The sequence below is a fragment of the Saccostrea echinata genome, unplaced genomic scaffold (assembly GCF_033153115.1).
Source record: "Saccostrea echinata isolate AGI-Se365-2 ecotype Australia unplaced genomic scaffold, CSIRO_AGI_Sech_v1 ptg000001l, whole genome shotgun sequence".
Taxonomy (NCBI): Eukaryota; Metazoa; Mollusca; class Bivalvia; order Ostreida; family Ostreidae; genus Saccostrea; species Saccostrea echinata.
Genome location: NW_026889750.1, coordinates 18809258 through 18832500, shown reverse-complemented (window position 1 = coordinate 18832500; position 23243 = coordinate 18809258). Strand labels below are relative to the sequence as shown.

The following is a 23243-nucleotide window of genomic DNA, read 5'->3' as shown; positions in this document are numbered from 1 at the left end:
AAACGTCATATTCGAGGTTGCGCCGCCTGGACATACCATTGCTTACAAAAACATTGCTAATTTATTAAAAAATAAAATTTATGATTTATGGTTTATTCTTTAGATAGAAAAGATAATGCTAACTAAATATTTTAAAATTCATTAATGTACCTAAAGCGGTTTTAATTTTATGGCGCTAGTCCACGAACTTTTTGATACCCCCTCGTACATATTTCATATGAATCACACTTTTTATTCTTATTACAAAATAACACACTTAGAGGAGTTTCTTTTTTTATTTTAAACCCCAACAACAACGAACAAGCTTAATTTATTGCAATAAATTAACGAATTTAAATAAAATGCCATTTAATGGCTACTGTCAGCATTAAAATAGAATTGTCTTTATCACAGTATTGCTTGTGGATTTCCTCCAGGAAGGGATCAATATTTTTTTTCCTCATGACAATAGTAGATTGTTACGTAGTCCATAAATCCTTGAAAGTTTTGGAAGCCCTTTACAGCTCCTATGTTCAGCCCTCCGTGAGCCATTTTGATTGGTCCGTAAGTCCATCTTTTACAACTTTTGCCGTTAACATAGCCCTCCAGAGTATTCAAATCGTGGATGAAATAAGCTTCGTTCCAGCAAGAAGACTAAAATATAGATACATAAAACTTCATTAGCATATTTATTTATAATTCGTTCTGTGAAGATTCTTCATGAATGTTAAATTTACATTTAGATGTGAAATATTTATTCTAAACAAAAAAAGTAATTTTATCAATCTAATTTTCTCACCTTGGCAGGTAAATGGAAAGTTGTAATTTTATGCTTTTCGCTTTCTGCCATGAAGTTTATGCCTCTTCGTCCTTTTATCATAAACATAGTTGGTTGTTCTTTTTCACAGTCACCGTTGCTGATCAGACCTTCCATGTGTTTACTCGGAATGTCTAGATAGCGCATCTTTATAACAAATGTAGAAGCCGATTGCATCTCGGGAAATTTTGGGATAGTCAGCTTAGCGTTCCCATCAAAGTATCCAAGACCATTTCCAATAAGTTGGACGTTGTGATTTTCGACTAGAACATGGTTACCAGATGTATCCAAGCAGTTGTTGTCGAACGGAATGTGTACGACTGCTTTACATACTAGAAATTAGAAAACATCTTATGATTACGCAGTTCAGTGCTTCGCTTAAAATATACAGGCAATTAATATGTGTACAATTAAAAAAATCTAAATCAAAGAATTATCATTACCTTTGTCTTTTTGGTCATCTGTTTGATGAATTTTGCCACTGTTTAATGGTAGGCACTGACACGATTCACTGTCAAAGATATTCCCTGGCTTGCAGCATTTTTTCACCCATCCATAACCATAGACAAATTCCTCGTATTTATCGAGTTCGGCAAAACTCATCCGTTTGTTACATTCATTTTTCTCTTTCTTTTCTTGCAGTGGACAAGGATCTTTACAGTCAGGTTGAGGAATGCAACCTTTAAAAGGAACATAGCCGTACCCGACGGGACAACACATTGGCACTGATTTACCATGGCTGCAGATCCAATGGGCTTTACAGTTCTCCATATGACCAAATGGGTAAGACAGTATACTTGGTATGGAACATTTATCTGCAATGAACGAATGTTTTCAATTAATACATTTTACATTTATTAAAATTGCCATCGTACAGGAAAATGAAAGACTAAGCATGTCAGTAAATATACAAATTGATAACAATATTGTTTCTTTAGTTGATACTTAAACACCAGTAATATATTACCTTTTGGACAAGGCACTTCTGCTGCATTTCTACATCTGATTTCCTCCTGGTCCCAATACATTCCAAATGGACACTGTCTGTAAACCGCTTGAACTTTACCGTCATATCCGAAATAACATTGGATGTATTTATCACAGTCCTCAGGATGACGGTGGAATCCCTCACCGTTTTTCATTTTACAGTCGTTACAGATGCGCGGATCTGGTCCTGGATTAACGGGTGGTTTGGGTGGTAGTATTGTAGTCGTAGTAGGTGTTGTTGTTGTCGTTGTTGGGATGGTAGTAGTCGTAGTCGGTGTTGTTGTTGTCGTAGTCGGTGTTGTTGTTGTCGTTGTTGGGGTGGTGGTGGTTGTAGGCGGAGTGGTTGTTGTTGTTGTTGTGGTAGTGGTTGTTGTTGTTGTGGTGGTGGTGGTGGTTGCTGGAACAAACCAAACATTTCGTATAATCATACGATGCAACTCTAAATGTTGTTTAAACTATAGCAAAAATAGTCAGCGGTAAGAACTTTATATGTGCATAATTTTATATAGAAAGCAAAATATGAAGCTCTATGAAATACAGTGAACAGAATAACCATGAACCATGTGATACTTACTAGGACAAACTAGCTTTACGATGTCCTCTAGATTCCTAGCCAACATATCAAAAGATTCAACAGTGAGGACTTGTGATGGTCTGGATGCAATGGCGTTAAGTTCAACAATATCTGTTAAGTGAGTGACACCAACAGAGTACATGTTAATTCCATACTCCTTAGCCAGAGACGCTTGCATTGCAGTCTGAGGTGGATCTTTAGAGATACCGTCCGTCACAACGATTCCCACCATCGGCACATCCCCTCTAGGATTCCTCCCGAAGATTTCCCTCATTTTCTCGATCCCCTTATCTGTGTTCGTTCCCTCCCTTGGATGAGGCATCGTTTGGGCTTGCCTTCTAAGGTATTCCTTGTCATCTGATAGTGGCACTTCCAAAGCTATATCCCGGCTATAAACCACCATTCCCATCCTTCCGTTACCCTCTCCAATATTAAGTCGATCTACCAACCCTTCCATGGCCAAGCGTAAAGTATCAAAGTCCACTTTGTTGATGCTGTCAGAGCCGTCGATACAGAAGATAATGTCGAAAAGCTGTTTACATTCTGGAAAAAAATTTAAACAGTGCTCAATTTCAACTAGAGATTTTTTTCATTTCAGTTTAAGTAAAAAAGAAATCCAAATAAAATCAAAATCATAAATAAGAGAGAAAAGAGAAAAAAAATAAGCGAAGATGATAAAATGAGTTAAGTAATTTAAGTAATATTTGCTTACCATTGTCCGAATCGCCGTTAACATGAATATTCCAGTTCAATTGCAAAACCAAATAAAAGGTAACAATTACTTTAAGTGAATTTTGCATTTTGTAAAATGGTAAAAAATAATAGTAATAAAAACTTCTGGAGGAAATGGATCTTATTGTGACTATTCCTTGAAATTGGAGTCTTATTTATACTAGTTTTTAAAGATCAAAAATCAATTAGTTGGGTCACACTGAATTTTTTCAGGAATTTTCAAACGTTTTTTTGCGATTTAAGTCGTGTTTTATACATGATTGGCTGTTGTAAAGTTATTCGTCTGACGTAGCTAAAAGAACCTAACAGGTCCGGAAAACAATACTAACTCATTCATCAAACTAAGGTAGAAAAGAATAAAACATCCTCTTTTTTAAAATTCTGTCTCCGGATATTATTGCTCATTTATCAATCTTAAATATACTTTAATGCACGTTTTGTATGATATACAACCCATGTCTGCATATTCATCTGAACTGTTCAGAATGCAAGATATTTGAAAGTTGTTTGACTGGTTTGATTACCTTTTCTTCTATTTTACTAAACATCTTGCATCATTCTTACTAAAAAGAATACATTTTGTAATTATAAAACAATAGAAAATTATTTTATATGGTAACATACCCTTTAATTCTATTATGTTAATTGCATGTTAATTATCATCTTTATTGATTTTTTTAAATCATTTCAGAGGTAAATCTTTTAAGAAAGTTTGAAAATACTTTGGAGTTTGTATTGCTGGTAATACAGCTAGTAAGCTGGTATTTATAACAAAAAAGAAACAGGCTCAAGGTAAAATAAATAACATCATCTTAAATCAAAACAATCAAATCATCTCCAATTATTTCAGTTTCCAAACTGTATATTTAGAATCCATTAGCTATAACATGCATTTTTGTGCAGTTAGGTACCTTAAGTCTATGCTTGACATAATTATGCAAGTAGGAAATTTCTTTTTTTTCTGATTCTTTTTTTTTAAAGTATTAGATATTTTTTTAAAGAATACTGGAGTTGGAAGTGAAGTGTTTATGTTCATTTAGCAGAAAAATAGATCTCTAGTTGACAGAATAACTGTTTTGTGGTTACATAAAAATGACACTTCTGTGTATTTCATTCTTGTTAGTGACATGATTGTGGTTAATTTCACTATGAAAGGTATTGTTTATTGATTCAAAGTACTATTTACGAAATAAGCAGAACTAATTCGATTTCTGGAATGATGATGTGTTTACAATATTGTTCTACATTTACATTTGTTTTGAAAATAAAAATAATTACATAGAAGATTTATACGTAATGAAAACGTAATGAATTTGAAATAAATTGTAGTCAGAGAAGAAATGATTATGGACTTTATAAGTATGCATAGAATTTTGTTTTTGTGGCACAAGTTCGATAGATCATATCATATCAAGCACTTGCAATCGGTAATGATATATGCGGAAATCTTAACCGCGGAAGATAATTATTGTGAGAAGAGACATGAAATTTATTCAAATTATAGGAATAATCACATTATCAGATTCTGTAAATAGAAATTAACTCTTTCTTCAGAATAGTTTAACAAAGTACCATCTTCTTATGATTTTATTTGATGTAACTGTTGAGTGGTTACTATAAAACTGTTAATCTATATTATAAGGTTTTATAAAATTTGCCGCAACATAAATTATTTTTGGTATTGTCAGATGCGGAAGTGTAAAACCACAGGAGATAAATACATGTACTCGCATAAAACATGTTATTTTTCTAAATAGGAGAATCATTATTGCAGGGAATATTACATCAAGATAATAACAATTGTTTCTGCACCAAAACAAAAAAAAACTTTATATCATAATTCATTATTCGATTCGAAATACAAGTCTCTCTCTCTCTCTCTCTCTCTCTCTCTCTCTCTCTCTCTCTCTCTCTCTCTCCATGTGTGTGAGGGTGTGTGTGTGTGTGTAAAATAAATATGCTCAATATGTAACAAAGTGTCATTGCATTGAATTGCTAGAGTTGCTAGTAGGTTAACTTTTTAACAAGTAATAACTTTTCATGGTTTTAAAAATCTAGTTTAAAAAATTCAAAGAGGGGAGTATGTCTAATAAATATGCTAATGTATTTTACCCACCTACCCACCCCCTTGATTTGTTTCATTTTTTTTCAGCTCGGAAAGGAGGGGGACTCTTTCAAGCAGAATACACATTACTCTCTTCAGAGCAACATAATTGTGGTAAATTTTGATGAATGGTTGTGTTGGTTGTGTGACTAGTAGGTCGGTGATGGAGGAAGGAAATTTATTCGACATGGTTTTAATCGATGTAGATACGTGATGTTCTTTGTTTCCATGCGACTGATTGTAAATTAAAAAAATATAAATTCTCAATATATTTCTAAGTGTATTTTTAGGTCTATTCAGATATTTACTGAAACTTAGATAGGATCGTGTGCGTCATAACGTAAAATTGCTTGTCATTATCGACCAAATGGAAGAAAAAACATTAGCTCACGATAATTCAAATTGATCCGGTATTATGTTTCATATCATTGATGCTATTTAAAAGTAATAAAAAAAATGTTCATATATAGAATAATCCTGAAAATATACCGTATTATTTACAGTTACTGCTTTGGTGATAATGGGGTTGTCTGTCTGTCTATTCATTTGCAGAACATTAAATTCATTTCCATATTTTCATTTCCTGTTGATAATACGACATCAACTTAAAATTTTGTATATTAATCAACTAAATAATAAAAAGAAAACCTTGGCATTAGATTCTAAGCACTTGTATTCTTCTTTCCAAACTACATAAATTAGAATCGGAGAATGAAAATTTGTGATATTTTATTTAAATACATGATGAATAAGTTTGCGCCTGAGGACAATTGGCACAACTTGAAACCTCTTTGCAAGGATGCCTTGCAGAAAATTTGGTTCGAATTGGCCGATTGATTGTGGAAAAGCAGATGATTGCTTGTTTGTTGTTTTTCGTCCGTTGCGAGATGTTTTCACTCATATGAGAGACGTCAACAGATGCCCGTGATTTAGACCTGTTCTCGGTACTTGGAACCATTTAGCAGTGAAGGTTCTTTAGTGTGTCGTCACCTGCCGTAACACAGGGAATTTGTATTGAAGGTCTCTTCCGAAAGAGCCGCATGCACAACTTTCACGTCATTATTGTCGAGCGCTCGGCGAAGAAATAGTTGCTACCTATTCGACTTAGATAGACTTAGGTTTGGCGCAATCCCAAGAAATTCTGAAAAGCAAATAAAATTGAGAAAAGCCTATGCATGAGGGAAGACCACGAACAAAAACTGAGGGAAAAAACAACCTAGTCAACGCATCCTTGGAAATAAACTTGGCAACTAAAAATGTTCATCAAACAACACGTTTTAAGAAATAGAGTAGATTTTTTTACCTCGATAAATTCGGTGGAATCAATTCAAAGTTCGGCTGCAAATCTTAATTTCCGCTCTGATTCCGATTCTAAACATGCCGGGAGTCGCCCGCGTGGCGCAGTGGTTAGAGCGCTTGCTCTAGAGTCGCGGAGTAAGGAGTTGATCCTTACGTCGTTGGTTCGAATCCCACTGTGGGACGTGGAGACCGATCCTGCGGATGAGACTGTATAAACCGAGGTCCCGTGTCGCAGTAGGTGCTGGCACGAAAAAGCTCCCTTACTGCTCAATGGCCCTAAGTGCCGATTATAGGCCAAAATTCGCAGCTCTCCACCGGCAAGTGGTGGTGTCTCCATATGAGTGAAAAATTCTCGAGAGGGACGTTAAACAAAAAGCAAACAAACAAAATAAACATGCCGGGAGTAATATTAGGTGGAGATTGTCTTTAAGAAAAAATTACGCCAAAAGAAGCAAACCGTAATGATAGTACCTGAGTCTGCTATATTACTGCAAAAAGTGAAAGATTTCTTGTTTTCATTTTTTTTATCTTAATTGTACTATCATTGTTTCTCATGTCATTAAGCGAATCTTGTTTCTTTCGAAAAGTCTATTTTGCAAAATTAGTTCGTTTGTTCAATCGTAATTAACTTTAATTACAAGAATATATGTTTGCATATCATTTCATTACGTGTATACTAAGTTTACATTGAAGATCTTCAGTCACTCTTGTTTTTCTGTAATAATATATTTATATACATGTATATATTGAACTGAGAAATCAATCGATCAACTGGGAAAAGGCGTCGAAATAATCTATTTATACAGATCGAATGAATTATATATCTGAGTCGTAAAAAATGTTTTGAAAATAATCACTGAAGATAAATAATTTTGTATTCATGAATTTAGAGAAGAGAGAGAGAGTGATGGAACGGTGTCAAAAGCAGGGACTTGAAATAAAACGAAATATCAGACGACCATGCGTAAATAAAGACATGTAGACGTTGACTTTGTTTAACTCTAAATCAATATTTCCTAATTCTCAATTGTCCAATAATTTGAAATAAAAAGTCATTTCGAGTAACAATATAATCCATCCAATAACCGATTATTCGGATAAAGAAATTCCTGAGTGGTGGGGGTGAGATGGTACAATAACGTGGGGAGGGAGCTTGTTCAACAAAAAAGAGGGGGAATAGGGCAGCCGCCCTTTGAATGAAAATTCCCATATGAAATTGAACAGCAAAAAATTCTCAGAAAAATGGAGGAGGGGGATTGCAGGTCTCTCTTAACCTCCTTCCTAAAGGCCCGTATAATGCTTGGAAAAGTTGGCATTGTATCATGAGAGTATCAAATAGAGGGAGAAAGATTTGTACAATTTAAAAACAATGTTTTAGAAGGAAACCAAATGAAGTACTTCTCTATCGATCGCTGCTTTTCTGTTCTCGCTCAAATTTATTTGCGCGAGAATGCAATGAGTAGCATGTTAATGATAGAAAAGTCAAAAGCTGAATAATTCCGGATTTTCTATAGCAGCATTCAGGATATGAATTATATTGTATATAGTCGTTCAATAGTGTACATTCCTCATCCTTACATCCTTACCAAATATTCGTACGTTTACTCATTTTCAAGTTCTTTATTTTTCCTATCTTTTGAAAATTGTACCCAATGATATAGAAATGACAGTGACATGACAGATATAAATTCAATAACAACTGATAATATTTTGAAGCATTTCTCTTTTCCTTGATAATTTTCTCAAAATCTTGCCATCAGTACTGTTTTACTGAAATTGCACAAGATAAACCTTGTCATCATGATATTTCACTTTTTTCATTTAGATTTCATTTTTTTTTTTTTGACTTAGATTACTGCTCGCTATCTTCATATTTCATCTAAGGACATATGATACAAACAAAAAAAATGGATGCCTGGATTGGTATATATTTCTTTTACCTATTTTGGTTGTAAATGGTTAGAATAACAAATTTCTAAAATATTAAAGAAATGATAAACTTTCTACGATGTTGAAAATTCAACCTTTCTGCAACAGTCAATATTAATCTACTGTGAAATCACTAATTTTCGGGGGGGGGGGGGGTAATTTTCTTTGTTTTCGAGATGCAAAAAGACCCACGAATTTATGTCCACAACGAAATGTAATTTTTCAAACATATTACTACTCAATAATTCTTCTTCCACGAAATCAAATCCCCACGAACCCATATTCTTTCCTCAAACCACGAAAATTTGACTCCTCGAAAATGTGTGATTTTAGAGTGTAACAATTTTTGTCTCTTTGACTCGAATTTATATTGTGAAATTTTGAAAGAAAAATGAAAATCTATTCGGTTAAAGTTGTTCATTTTACTTATATAAACATGACTTAAGTTGTTATTTTCAAGATTTTGAATAAAAATTTGTTTGTATCATCTGTCCTTAAGTCTTCAAATACTACAATGATAAAGTTATATGAATTATTCCTAATCTTGGAAAATTGGTGATAAATTTCAACATAGGTACATAGTAGGAACGTTCCAGACAGTATTTTTTGCAAATTCTAACTAATCTTAATTTTATTGCCGCTTTTTTTTCAAACAGCAAAGGGAATTTCATTTTATTTAGCCCAATTCATCTTCTTTATCATTTTTTTCCGATTTGCTTTTTTGACGTATGAATGACAGTAGGAAATCTAGGCGCCGCCACATATTTTTTATTTTTTAAAAGATTTATCTGCATCAAATTTTCAAATACTTGCAATTAATAACAGCTTTAAATTAAAGTGAAATATTCAATTTCTGATATTTCTGTTCGATGATGAATAAACGTTAAAAACTATATGGAAACTAAACTGAAGCTAGAAACTAATATACAAATTAAATCATGTCTTTAGGAAATTGCATTTCAGCGGCAAAAAATAAAATACTAATAAATGTAATTGTATGAAGAAATTGACTTTTCTTAAGCTATGTTATCTGTGTAACGCTGTGTAACGATTTTAAAATTGCAATAAAAATGTAAAATCAAACATGGGTATTCTTTGTGATAGAGCATAATAAAAAAATAAATAAAAATTATCCATGAAAGTTTCCTGTATCAGCCATAGTACAATGGTTATTGACAAAGGAAATTAAGATCTTTTGACAAATCACATTTATGTCAAATTAAAATGAATCTTCAAAAATCTTATGTGTATTTTATAAAGTACTTAAAATAGGGAGGGGATCGACTTGAAAGAGATTAAACCTTTTCAGTTTCAGTGATGAACACGAATAGGGTCTGATTTTGGAGTGTTAAAAGGAGTCGGACATACATGCATATTTAATCTGAATAACGAACTTACTATCTACCCCTTTCTTATTCTTTACGCATGTACGACTCCCAAAAATGAATAATAAACCTTCGTCGTAACCCCAAGGTTAATTAACTGTCAGTTAGGTGTACAACCATACCCATACATGTCTACATATATGTTGAACCCCGATTAGCTTCTTCCATGCAGAACTAATAATTCGGATGACATTAACAGTTTATCTTCAGTAAAAAAAAAACTTTTAATGCATATTACAAAAATTGTTTCATTGTAAAGCTTCCACCTTTGAAGTGTAATATATCATTAAAAGGACAATAAATTCGAGATATACATGTATATCTTTCCGGAACATGGTCATGTTAGGAGGTCCAAGAATTAACTGTACCTTTCCAATATTTTTTTTTTCATATTTCGTTTAAGAGTACCGTTGAATTTTATTTGAAATATATTTTCCTGAAAATGAATTTAAAACTTTTTATTTGGAATTGCATCACAATAACTGTGATGCATGTCTTCAACACAATTTTAAATGAGCATGCACTCAAATTAATTCGTACATTTAGCACACGATATTCGAATTGCTAACGCAAAACTATCAATTCAAATGGTTTTGACGTGGGTTCTATCATCTAAAAATAACATGCTACATATACGAGGTTTGTCTAAGAAAAATGCGAACTTTTTAGATATTAGGATAGATCGTACTTGACCAAAATTATTCAATTTTTTCACATTGTGCAGAAATTACTAGTATATTTTATGGAACGCCTCAGCTGCCTTATGTGGAGAACATTCATTATATGCTGATACTTCATCATTATATGCTGATACTTTAACATTATATGCTAATACTTCATCATTATATGCTGATACTTTGACATTATATGCTGATACTTCATCATTATATGCTGATACTTCAACATTATATGCTGATACTTTAACATTATATGCTGATACTTCATCATTATATGCTGATACTTTGTCATTATATGCTGATACTTGAACATTATATATTGATACTTCAAAATTATATGCTGATACTTTGACATTGTATAATGATACCTCACTATATGGTGCTTTAAAAATAGGTTAAACATAGGGATCGTCATACCAAAATCGTCCAAAACGCATGTAACAGAACGTGTGTAAGAAATTACATCAAATCAGGTGGAATATTGCAGGCTGTGCCTTTTCTCGGCTAAACAGGTCGTTTTGGCCGCATTTTAAACGTTCAAGTGGATAAAGACATTTTGATTGTTGTTCACATTCATCATTTCACGGAAATTTAACATTGTGTCTAAAAATATATATGTGTAATGCGAAAATCTTTATAGGATGCTTCAAAATGCATTTGTATTAATTCTTTTAATAAAAGTTTAGCAGATCCTTGAACTTAATGTTATAAATAAAAGTATAAAGTTTGTCTATTTAAAAAAATTGGTAATTTTAAGCAGTCTAAAGGACAGTAGCAGATATATGTGTGAAAGAGGTGCCCCCCCCCCCCCAAAAAAAAAAAGAAGAAAAAAAGAAAGGAAAATTTTAGAAAACTTTTATGTTCTTGATATTCAATAGAGAAAACTTGAATTTTGAGAAAACCTTTGCTATTATATATTCATTTTTACTATAAGTATTTTGAGTTTATTTTGTCATTAATACCCCCCCCCCCCCCCGAAATCTTGAAATCCTGTATACGCCTCTGGAATGTGTTTACTATAGCTTACAAGTTACATGATTATATGTATTATTGCGAAAAATAAATAAAGTAAATACATGTATATTAATATGATTTCTTAGATGAATTTATACTGCATGAGGTATTAAATTGAAATTTAAGAATTTTTAGTGAAATACAGGCTATATTAGTTGTTTGGATGTTTAAAATATTTTTTTTTTTGAGTTTATAACTTTATTATTTTTATTTTCTATTTTATTATTATTTTTTTTTTGGAGGGGGGGGGGGGCGTTGGCAAGATTACAACTGCGTAAATATTCACTCAGTTCAAACTAACTTCATAAGCTCAGTCTCGGTGATTTTACAGTTTTCCAGAATGATCGCATGCATGGCATTGGATGTAAGATCAGCTTAAATAGTCCAATTAAAAATGCAATGGCGTCTAGATTCTGGAAAAGGTTTTGAGTCATTAGTAGCCTAAATTACTATGTAGATGTCATAACAATGAAATCCCTGAACAACAACCCCTTCCTACCGATTTGAAAAATACATATAAAAGTGCAGAGCTATCAAAAACTTAATAAGTGATGAAGCGTGGTTCTGAGGCCGGAACGACCATGCAATATATATATATATGTGGGGGGGAGGGGGGGGGGCTCTCATATTATGGAAATTATTAATCTGTCCCTGAAAATAAATCAGTATGTCCTCCACTGGTATGTCTTTGGCGTGATGGTAGCCCCACCCCTCTCCCCAAAGAAATGCAGTTTTCGAGTTTGGATAGACTTTTTCGTTCAGTGTATCTGAAAATAAATAATCTGTACCTGGTCATCTAGAAAATGAATAATCTATCATTTACGTAGTGACATGAAAATAAATAATCCGACTCGAAAAAAAATTGCACCCACAAACGAATCAGGTGTGTCCCCTATATTGTATTATTCAGCTTTGATGTCCTGTACCATCATTGATTTCAAAATAAGGCCAAGTTTTATTACCATGAAGAGTTCCTGAACTTCCAAAATATCTTAAAATTTTTGCGCAGTACACGCGCTTTTTGCAAAGCTATCTTTGTTTACTTCACTATTTATATGATAAATTATATTTACTCTCTATCCCTTTCCAAATACACCAGTATATTCAAAACTGCTTACACGTGCCCCTTCCCCCTTTCGTCCCATCAATTTGCCAATACATGTACATGTATATACACCAATACATGTACATGTATATATACTAAAACTATGCAATTGAAAACAATTTTTTTTTGGATTTTTTCTCTTGTCAAAGAATTTTAGTATGACGATCCCGATATTTAACCTATTTTTCAAAGCACCATATTGAAAGGTATCAGAATATAATGTTGAAGTATCAGCATATAATGTTGAAGTATCAGCATATAATGTCAAAGTATCAGCATATAATGTTGAAGTATCAGCATATAATGTTGAAGTATCAGTATATAATGACAAAGTATCATCATATAATGACAAAGTATCATCATATAATGTTGAAGTACCAGTATATAATGTTGAAGTATCAGCATATAATGTCAAAGTATCAGCATATAATGTTGAAGTATCAGCATATAATGTCAAAGTATCAGCATATAGTGTTGAAGTATCAGCATATAATGTTGAAGTATCAGTATATAATGACAAAGTATCATCATATAATGACAAAGTATCAGCATATAATGTTGAAGTATCAGGATATAATGTTAAAGTATCAGCATATAATGAATGTTCTCCACATAAGGCAGCTGCGGCGTTCCATAATATTTACATTATTTTCACACATTATCATAAGATTGCTTTGTCATTTGCATAAGGAAAAAAACATTTAATTTCAAAGTGTTAAAGTTTTTTTTATTTTTTTTTTAATGCTGCTGTTGTTGATGTTTTATTCTATTTTGTTTTTTTAAAACAGTATTGTCAATATCGTTTTTTTTTTCAAATTGTACGGATATTTAACGTGAAAAAATTTAAATCATAAAAACTCTTTATGATATTGGCTACTATTGATTTGATATCATAAATGACAATTATATGACGATATAAGCATAACTACTTATTTACATAATTTCAAAAATGGCGATGTTGAGCGATAATGTGGTACACCAAATTATTGTTTTAAAAGTAAAAAAAAAATATTTAAAAAAAACAAAAAAAAAAAAAAAAAACGCTATACCAAAAAATTACATTTAACACTTTAATACATTTTAAGCACCTTTTATTCGGTATTGTGTGTGAATTCCGTTCATACGGGGAAAGAGATGGAGACGATGGAACGACACAAATAAGTCTCCAACACTGGTTTATGCCTGGCAAAAGAAGTTCAAGGATAGCTGGCTGGCTATCCGATGGAAGAGGCATTTGCTAAACCAACAAAAATTACAAAACTTAAAACAAAAATCAGGAGCTAGACGTCATACGTGGAGATCAGCGTAGCCACTCAAGAATTCGAGACCGTCAAGGTTGGAAAGCTGTCTATTCAACGGTTCTTTCGCTGATTCTAGCATTAAAATTGCCGATTCTTTGCCTAGAACGATTTTTTGATAATTCTTAAGAAAAGACGCACACTTCATGAAAATTTCACAAACGTCAAAAACTATAATTTGACATCGTAGGTGTTGCGCTGACAGCTATTACGTAAGATCCATTTTATTAGAGAAAAATGTTATTAACAGAAATATTCCATGTGGTAGGCCTATTCAGAAATAGTTGGTCATGCTGCGTGCCATTTATTAAACAAATAATATCAGTGAACCAAAAAATATTGAAAATGTTCTTGTTTTCCTTTCTTGGAAAACCCTCGTACATCTTTTTAATATCATAGATGGTTTATGCAAAACTGCTATCACATCTTGCATTCTGTATTTCACAATTAATCTTTCTTGATAAAAGACTTAAATTAATCACATCATGAATTCATAATTTTCTTTTCTTTTTTTCCCCTGAGAAGTTTTGAGTTCTGCATTTTTTTTTAAATATTTTTTATGCTGGGGATTTGTCCTCCAATAAGTTTTAAATCTTTGTTTGATAATGAATCTTAATTTTATGACTAATATAACACTATTTTACTATCAAATAAAAATTTGTTGAAGGACAGATAGAAAAAAAATTTGCTGGAGAAGAAGCAAGTTGTCTTCACAAAATTGGAAAGTTTAAATACATGTTTATTCTTTTAACATAGCCCATCCCTCATGTTCTGATAATCAGCAGTTATTAAAAATGCTCACTAAAAATACCACTGATTTCAGAAAGTGATATTTAATATGTAATACTAGTGTTTTCTTCAAAATTCATAATTAAAGTTGATTATATTATGTAACGGAAATTATCATTCCTCGAATTTATTTTCAAGAAATATGAATAAATGCATCAATAAAGCATTTTCTGACTAACAATTGATCAATCGATTTATTTTAGAATAAAAAAAACTATCAAAGTATCTGAAAAAGTATTTCATATTTTTCATACTTATTTGGTATTTTAGTTCTACTAATTCTTATGTAATATGCTTTGTAATTGCATGCGATATCATTGAAAAATTTAACAGATCTCAACATAGATTTTTTCGATTTCATTTCATGTTTCTTGGGTCAGTTTGAACGAAATTCGATTTCTCTAAAAAGGGATTTTTTTTCTCCTTTTATAGGGTGTAAATATTTTAATTTTATAAAACTGTTTCAAAGACTAACTTGAATTATATTAAGATACATAAAATGAAAATTGTGGCATGAAAACATTTCAAATTTTATTTTGATAATTTATAATCAATATACATGACTATTTATTAGCTTAAGTACAAAATGTTAAAAGAATATATATTACACTTTTATGTAAGGTTTCAATGTAAATTATATTGATTAATAAATCCAATGGTAATTTTCAACAAAAAAAAATTAATGGAGGTGCATTGCACTTGTATCGAATGAAAATTGGGCATACCATAATAATACTTCAATTCCAAAGCAATAAATCTCAGATAGATAAAAACCAACAGAGAGTCAGTTATTATCAATTGAGAACCTGAAGAAATGGTGACTTGTTGTTGACTACATGCATATTTCTAAAACATAAAATTCTTTTAGGCCGAAGATAAGCTAGCATCAAAATGAATACCTAGTAAATGTATAGATAAAAGTATAAAGTAGGAATTAAAAAGCGAAGCTTAATTTCTTACGAAAACAGAGCAAACAAAAGGGTCAGGTTGTAAGATGTAACTGTTAAGTAATTCCAATAAAACTGTCAATCTGTATCATAAGGCTTCATAAAACTAAGTGAGGTTATTTTGCCGCATATTAATATGCCTAATAAGTAATGTCAAAAACGGAAGTGTAAACCACAGAAGGTAAATGCTTACATTAAAAGCACATTTTTTATAAACAGAATCATTATTACAGAAAGTATCGCAGTGAGATAAAACAATTATTTCCTTACTGACGCAGAATACTTTTGTTCATTTTTCCGAATGCAATATTCTCTCTCTCTCTCTCTCTCTCTCTCTCTCTCTCTCTCTCTCTGAAATAATTACTTTCTAAATGAAGTGTCAGTGATTGAAATGCTAGTTTTCAACAAAAACGTGTACTAGTATTTGAGTGAAAATAAGGGGGTCCTTTTTCTCCTGCCTAGATCAGATATATGTTTTGCTTGCTTTCTGTAAGACATCAAAAGAAAAATACATAAATAAATACAATTTGAGAGAGGAACATTAAAAATGAAAACTTTTTTCCCACAAGTGATAACTTTAAAATGGTCAGTAATAAAAGCCCCCCCCCCCTCTTTTTGGGAGGGATTATCTCTCTAATATATCGAAAAATGTTTCTTATATAACTCTCAATCGATCTATAACTTTTTCGGCGGGGTTGCTCTTTAACATGCAGCATGTGGCTGCGGAGGGGGGAGGGGAATAGGGGGGGTTCACATGTGGAATACAAATTCCTATTGTTCAGAGCAACATAATTGTGGTAAATTTTGATTAATGGTTGTGTTGGTTGTGTGACTAGTAGGTCGGTGATGGAGGAAGGAAATTTATTCGACATGGTTTTAATCGATGAGACAAGTGATTTTCTTTGTATCCGTGTAACTGGTTAAAAAAAAGGTAACTTCTCGTGTCAAATTCTATTTGTATTTAAGGTATATTCAGTTATTTATTGGAACTTAGAAAGGATCAAGACATATGCGTCAGTTGCTTAACATTGTCGTCATATATTTAACGAATTTCATTTTTATATAATACTAGTACTTAATTAAGCTCATTATAATTATACTCGATCGGTTGTTTTTATTTTATTGAAATGGGGTTAAATAAACAAACAAATGTAAATGGAATATGATTTATCTCTTATGCGCAACTCAGCTCTAAAAGTGTATTGTTTACCATTACTTTGATCTGGGGTTGTCTGTGTGTCCGTTCATTCCTCATATGGTATCAACTTAAAACTTTAATATAATAAGCAACAAAACCAAAAAAGGGCTAACCTTTGCATATTATTCTCAGCACTTGCAAATTTTTATTTTTTCTTCTATATTAAACAGTTAAGAATCATAGATGGAAATTTGTTTTTGTTTTTTGCTTTTTTACTGGTTCACGATGGCTCACGGAAGCTTTAGTTTTGTAATATGTAGCTCAGTTTTTCTTTAAAATAAGTAAGAGTTTTTAATTACACAATCAATGTTCACTATCTCTAGATTATCTCCATTTGTCCTTCATTGGAAAAAAAACTTGAAACCATTATTCAAGGATGCCTTGCAAAAAATTTGGTTTAAATTAGCATAGTGATTTTGGATAAACCGTTAAAAATATGAAAAGACTATCCGCAAGGGACGACGACGGACGAAAACATAAATTAAAACAATCTTGTCGACGCATCGTTGAAAGAAAGGAAAATATCTTTTTTTCAGAGAAAGGGAGAAAGAGATAGTGAGAGCAAATTTTTCTATGTCTTTAATGAAATCAATTTGCATACCGGAATTTCCCATCATGTTTTGGTTCAAGATCGACTGAAGTAATATTGAAGAGGATTTTGTCTCACGAGAAAAAAATGACACCAAAAGAAATAAACAGAACTAGTAGTTCCTAAATTTTCTATCTTAGTACACAAAATAACTCAGATTGATATATATGTAGTCGACAAATGAATGGAAGTAACTATTGTTAAGTAACAAAACATTGTCGATATATTTGAATGTAGAGTTGAAGACCAAAGCAAGTGTTTTCTTCTCATGTTGAAGTTTTGGAATAATTTTTGCTTCAAATAAATATAAAAACAGGTCGGCTAAAATAGGAGCACAATTAGTTCCCATTGGAATTCCAACAATCAGATTGTTGGAAGACCTGGCCTTCAAATGCTACATAGATGATGTCATTGAGGAACTCCAGTATCCTTTTAATATCAACTTCAGAGTATTTGTTTGTAGAATCATAGTGATTTTTACGAAGTAATTTTGTTGGTGACCAATCACAAGATAAGAAAATTTTACTGATCATTAGGATAAAGTACAAAAGACTCTTTACAGAAAAGTATGGTGTGGTTCTCCCTACGCACGCTACCCCCGGTACTATAGGCCTATTAAAGGCTTGATAAGTTGACATGCTATTCAGCAAAAATCAAACTCAAGGAGACAGAACTATAGATCGTGACTTTGTGTTACTTTTTGTAGAGAAAGATTAATACACCTAAAAAAATACGATTTAGAAGGGAACACAATACATTCCATCTCCATCATTGATTTTCTTTTCTAAAAAAAAATGCAGAATTTGTTGTATAATTCTATATATTCTATAGTTGCATTCAGAATGGAAATCACATTATGCTTAGTAGTTCCATAGATTACATTCCTCATCATATTTAACAACGGTTCGTGTGTGCATGTATATTGAATCATTTTTTAACTCGCTACTTTTCATATCCACAAAAATATAGTAATGACACATACAATTCAATAAATAAACTTTAAAAACGTTTCTAAATACGTTATTAAATATTTTTTTGAAAATAACGCCTTCAGTAATTATAGTGCTTTATTGATCATCCCTACTCCCGTGCAAGGCAAACCTTTTCCCCATGATATTTCACTTTTGTTTTCAATTTAGATTTCATATCATTTTTAAGTCTCAATATATTACGTTGATGAATAAATGATTATATTTTTAAGATTCGCTGAATTTGATAAATCCACTTTAGTTGCATAATAGAAAAGTTCCAGACAGTATTTTGCAAAATCTGTCAAACTTTCATTTCACTGCTATTTTTTTTTTAATAAAACAGCACAGAGAATTTTATTTAATTTAGTCTAATTCATCTTCTTTATCTTTTTTCCGATTTGTGTTATTGACGTATGAATGGCGACAGGAATTCCAAGCGCCACCAATACAGTATATATTTTTTTTTTTAAGATTTGAACTGCATTATCGAATACTTCTAATAAAATAACAGTGAAACATTCATTTTCTGACCTTTTTTCCATATTGAAAAAAAAAATTAACTCTAGAAACTAAATGGAAACTTAACTGATGAATGATTGATAAGCTACAGCTAGAACCGAATCTCCAAATAAGTTTGTTTTAATGAGTCATGTTTTCAGTTACTTTTAACAATGATCACGAATAGGAGCTGGCTTGAATTGTTCAAAAGAATTGGACATATAACTGAGTTACCTATATCAACTTTAACTATCACTTTCCTTTCAGAATACACGCACATTATTACGACCTCCACCTAATATATTGAAAATAGTTGGTAAATTTAATTCATAGACCATCATCGGAAACGATAGTTACAACCATGAGTATAGTCATGTGAATACATGTACATGTACATGTCTACAATCAAGTTGAATCCCGTTTAGCTTCTTCCATACATGACTAATAATTGAGATTACAACAGGTCATATTTAGTAGACAAAAATACTTCTAAAACAAATTCCAAAATTCTATTATTGTACAAAGATACTGGCAATCACTTTCATAGTGATGTCTTCTAGGAGGGACAATAAATTCGAGATATATTGCTAGCTTCGGAACATGGACATCTCGTACGTATTTCGGGGGAGGGGGCTAGCATTCTGATCAGGTATCTTTTCTCTCTGAGAATTCTTGTTGAAGAATGCACTTTATAAGAACTTTTGATTTATTTTTTCTTTTCTTTTTTTTTTACTTTCAATTGCATCACTATAAATGTGATGCATGCCTCTAATACAATCTTTGATGAGCATGTTTTCAAATTTTATTCATACATTTAGTACGCGATGTTCGAATTGTTAACACAAATTGTGGTTTGACGTGGGTTTTCCAATAATCTAAAAATAAAAAACATGGTACATGTATATCTCTACGTCTTTAATGTCGCAGATCGTTTTATGCAAATCTGTTATCACACCTAACTTTCTGAATTCCACAATTAATCTTTCTCAATAAAACACTAAAATAAATCTCATCATGAAATTATAATATTGTTTTTTTTTCTCAAAAAGCAATGATGAAATGCAAATTATTAAATTTCATTGGCCTTGAAAATCAAATGTGTGCAAACTTTTTTTCGGAACAGTTTTCTTCCTCTCTGCTTTGTGTGGAAATTGAGGAATGTGTCCTCCCACAACTTTTTTTTAGAAATAAGTTTCGCTTTATGACTAATATAACACCATTTTAATATCAAGCAAAAATTCGTGGAAGGTCATATAGAAGAAAGACTGGTGAACACTCATTTTGTCTTGACTAAATTGGAAACTTTTACTATAATTTTAGTCTTTCAATCGTAAATCAAAAGCCGGGACAAATATACATAAATTAAAATCATCGGAGGTTAAAAAAAAAGAAAAGAAAATAGTTAATTTAGACAAAATTACATTTAAACATAAAGCTTTTTTTGGTATTGATTTTCAAGTTACGAATGAAAATTACTAAAGGAAGGCGATGGTTTATAGTAAACACGTTTTCCAAATTTCTGACAAATTACGAATGCGTATATTAATTAAGGCCAAGATGCATTGAAGACTGGCAATGCCATAAAAGTAAGGTTGAACAGTTTTGCATTTTATAAATAGTGAAGTACGTTGATTATATTAATTTCCTTTTTACACTCTATTTATTTTGCCTTACATATCTAGTTTTTCTTTTCCTCCGATGATTTTAATTTATATATATTAATTGTCCAGGATTTTGATCTACGCTCGAAAGTCTAAAGTTATACTAAAAGTTTCCAATTTTATCAAATTTTACTTGCATGAACAGATACATGTACAATTTGAAAAGTACATTATTTTATAAGTCATATATTTCCAAGGGAAAAAAATCAAAGTTCCTTAATTTATTTTTGGGGGTGGAGGTCTCTTGAAAATCTTGTATATTGAGCTCTTAAGAAAGCTTAGAAGTTCTTGTCATGTTTAACTCAGGTCTTTAAATGACACAATCTATTTTCACTATCTCTCAATTAAATAAATTAGATTTAGACAAGGGCATAGCCTTTTCGTTTACAGTAAATTTGGTTGAAAATAGTTTAGTAATTCTGGAGAAATAGTTGAAAATGAGTAAAAGGTTATCACAACGGACAAAAAAGATAGGAATGGGTCAGCTGGGCTACCCAGTGGTCTAGATTAATGAAACATTCGTTGCCAGAAATTTAACAATGAACATATTCCTCTAACAGTTCTTTATATGTGGGAAGGGGGTGGGAGAGACGATGTAAAGTTCGTCTGCGAATCTGATATGGTTCTGCCAGGAGAAGAAATGTACGTATTCGAGAATTTTTTACTCATATAGAGACATTAAAAAAATTGAGGGGAATGTTGTTTCGTAAGGAAAAAAAAAAGATTCCAAAAGAAACAAACTCCAACTGATGGTACCTTAATCTGCTATTTCATTGTATAAAATAACTGAGATTTATTATAACTTCCGATCTTCACTTCTCCTCCGTTTCTAGCATGTCGTATGTGAGATTAATTGTAAAGAACCTTTTGTAATTGGAAACTAATTATCGTTGGTATTGACTTTTTCATGTAAACTGGTAAATTAGTCTTTTTTTCCTTTGAAAAAGTTTATTCTGTAAAATTAGTCTGTTTGAATAATTGTAATTGACTTGAGCTATAGATAGGCACTTTGTTTGATGAAGTATACATAAGTATACATTTCTCTTGTAATTCATATTTATACTAAACCGAAAAATCGATCGATCATTTCTGATAAAAGCGTCGTAATAAACTATATACGTACGTGTATTATAACCGATATAGAATAAATATATCCAAATCGTATAATGTTTTGAAAAAAATCACTGAAGCTCAATAATTTCGTATTCATTAATTAGCATTAAGAAAAGGTAAAAGGAACGTGATGGAACGGTGTCAAAAACGGGGACTTGAAATAAAACGATATACCAGCCGGTTATGTGAAAAAATTCCTAAAAATGATAATAATATTGAACACAGAGAGTCACTGACTCCTTGTATTTCATACTTAGCCGATAGTTTCCAACTGTCTTTCTACAAATTCTATTAAATATAAACTTTATTGTTATGACTACTTTAGAGCTGATATCAAGGAGTACAATCACAACAAGCGAGTTTTCCCCAAAATAAAGAAAAGATTCCCCAATTATAGAACACGTTCAAATAGACGCAAAATTCAGACGTGTCACAACTCCAAATTGTTCGAAAATTATTTTAAAAATTATATTTATTAAGCCAGCAAATGTTGCTAAGAAGCAAACGATTCCTCGATGAAAAGATTTTTAGATGCAACCTCATATGCACAGTAAGTTTCTGAATAATATCTCTGCGTATTTTTTTTCGGGGGGGGGGGGGTTCAGGGTATTTTGTGCGTGGTACATTTTCTGGTTAATGAGAAAGATGGGTACACTGGAGAGAAAATTTTGTTTGAACGAGATATTATGCCGTGCGAACCAAACATTAAGTACATGTAGTGCCAACGAGATAATGAGTCGTGCGAACGAGATAAGTCATTCGAACGAGGTATTACGTCGTACAAACGACATAATAAGTCATGCAAACAAGATAATAAGTCGATCGACATATTTTCCAACATAAGAAGGAAAAAAAAAATTTGCATGTCCTAAATATACCACCGCAATACATGTATACCGTATCATAGTGGGGTTTATCTAAAATTACTTGCATTATCTCTAAAATTGAGTTTTAAACCAAGATTTTATTTCTCTTTTTTTTTTTTTTAAACCTGTAGTTAAATTGCATCATCATGATTTTGGTGCATGTTTCCGACACATTCTTGAATGAGCTTGCGCAAAAATTTATTCGTACATTTGTACGCAATGTCCGAATAAGTGACGCGAGCCTATCAATTCAAACGTTGTTGTGAAGTGGGTTTTCCAATAATTTAAAAATAACACGGTATTATATGTATTTCTCAAATTATCTGTCGCGAAACATTTTATTCAAATCTATTGTCACACCTTAAATTCTACAATCCCAAATTTATCTTTGTTAAAATATCAGAATTAATGTCATTACAAAATCCAAGTTTGCTAAAGCAATGACAAAGTGCAAAATCAAGTCTCTATAGAGACTTTTTTTAAAAAAAATTATCAGAGAACTTTCGAGTTTTATGTTCACCCAAAAAATTTTATTTGATGTTATATCTTATATGACACCAAATTTTATCACCAAGTCAAAGTTACGTCTAATATAATACCAAATTTTATTATCAAGTCAAAGGTTGTGGTAGGACAGGAACAATTCTGAAAGGGGCAGCATTCCCACTCTTTTTTAAGCGATTTTTTTTTGTTTACAATAACGTTCCAGAA

The 23243-nt window shown here is 31.7% G+C and overlaps 1 protein-coding gene across 1 annotated transcript; it reads right to left on the bottom strand.

Moving 5' to 3' along the window:
• Nucleotides 1-256: 256 nt before the first annotated feature.
• Nucleotides 257-3157, bottom strand: LOC133195321 (protein PIF-like). The gene is made up of 6 exons (XM_061331173.1): nt 3070-3157; nt 2358-2900; nt 1764-2180; nt 1240-1611; nt 779-1128; nt 257-633 (listed from the first exon to the last, which is right to left on the bottom strand). The coding sequence occupies exons 1-6, from the start codon at nt 3155-3157 to the stop codon at nt 424-426; spliced, it is 1980 nt and encodes a 659-aa protein (XP_061187157.1). The 3' UTR covers nt 257-423.
• Nucleotides 3158-23243: the final 20086 nt, after the last annotated feature.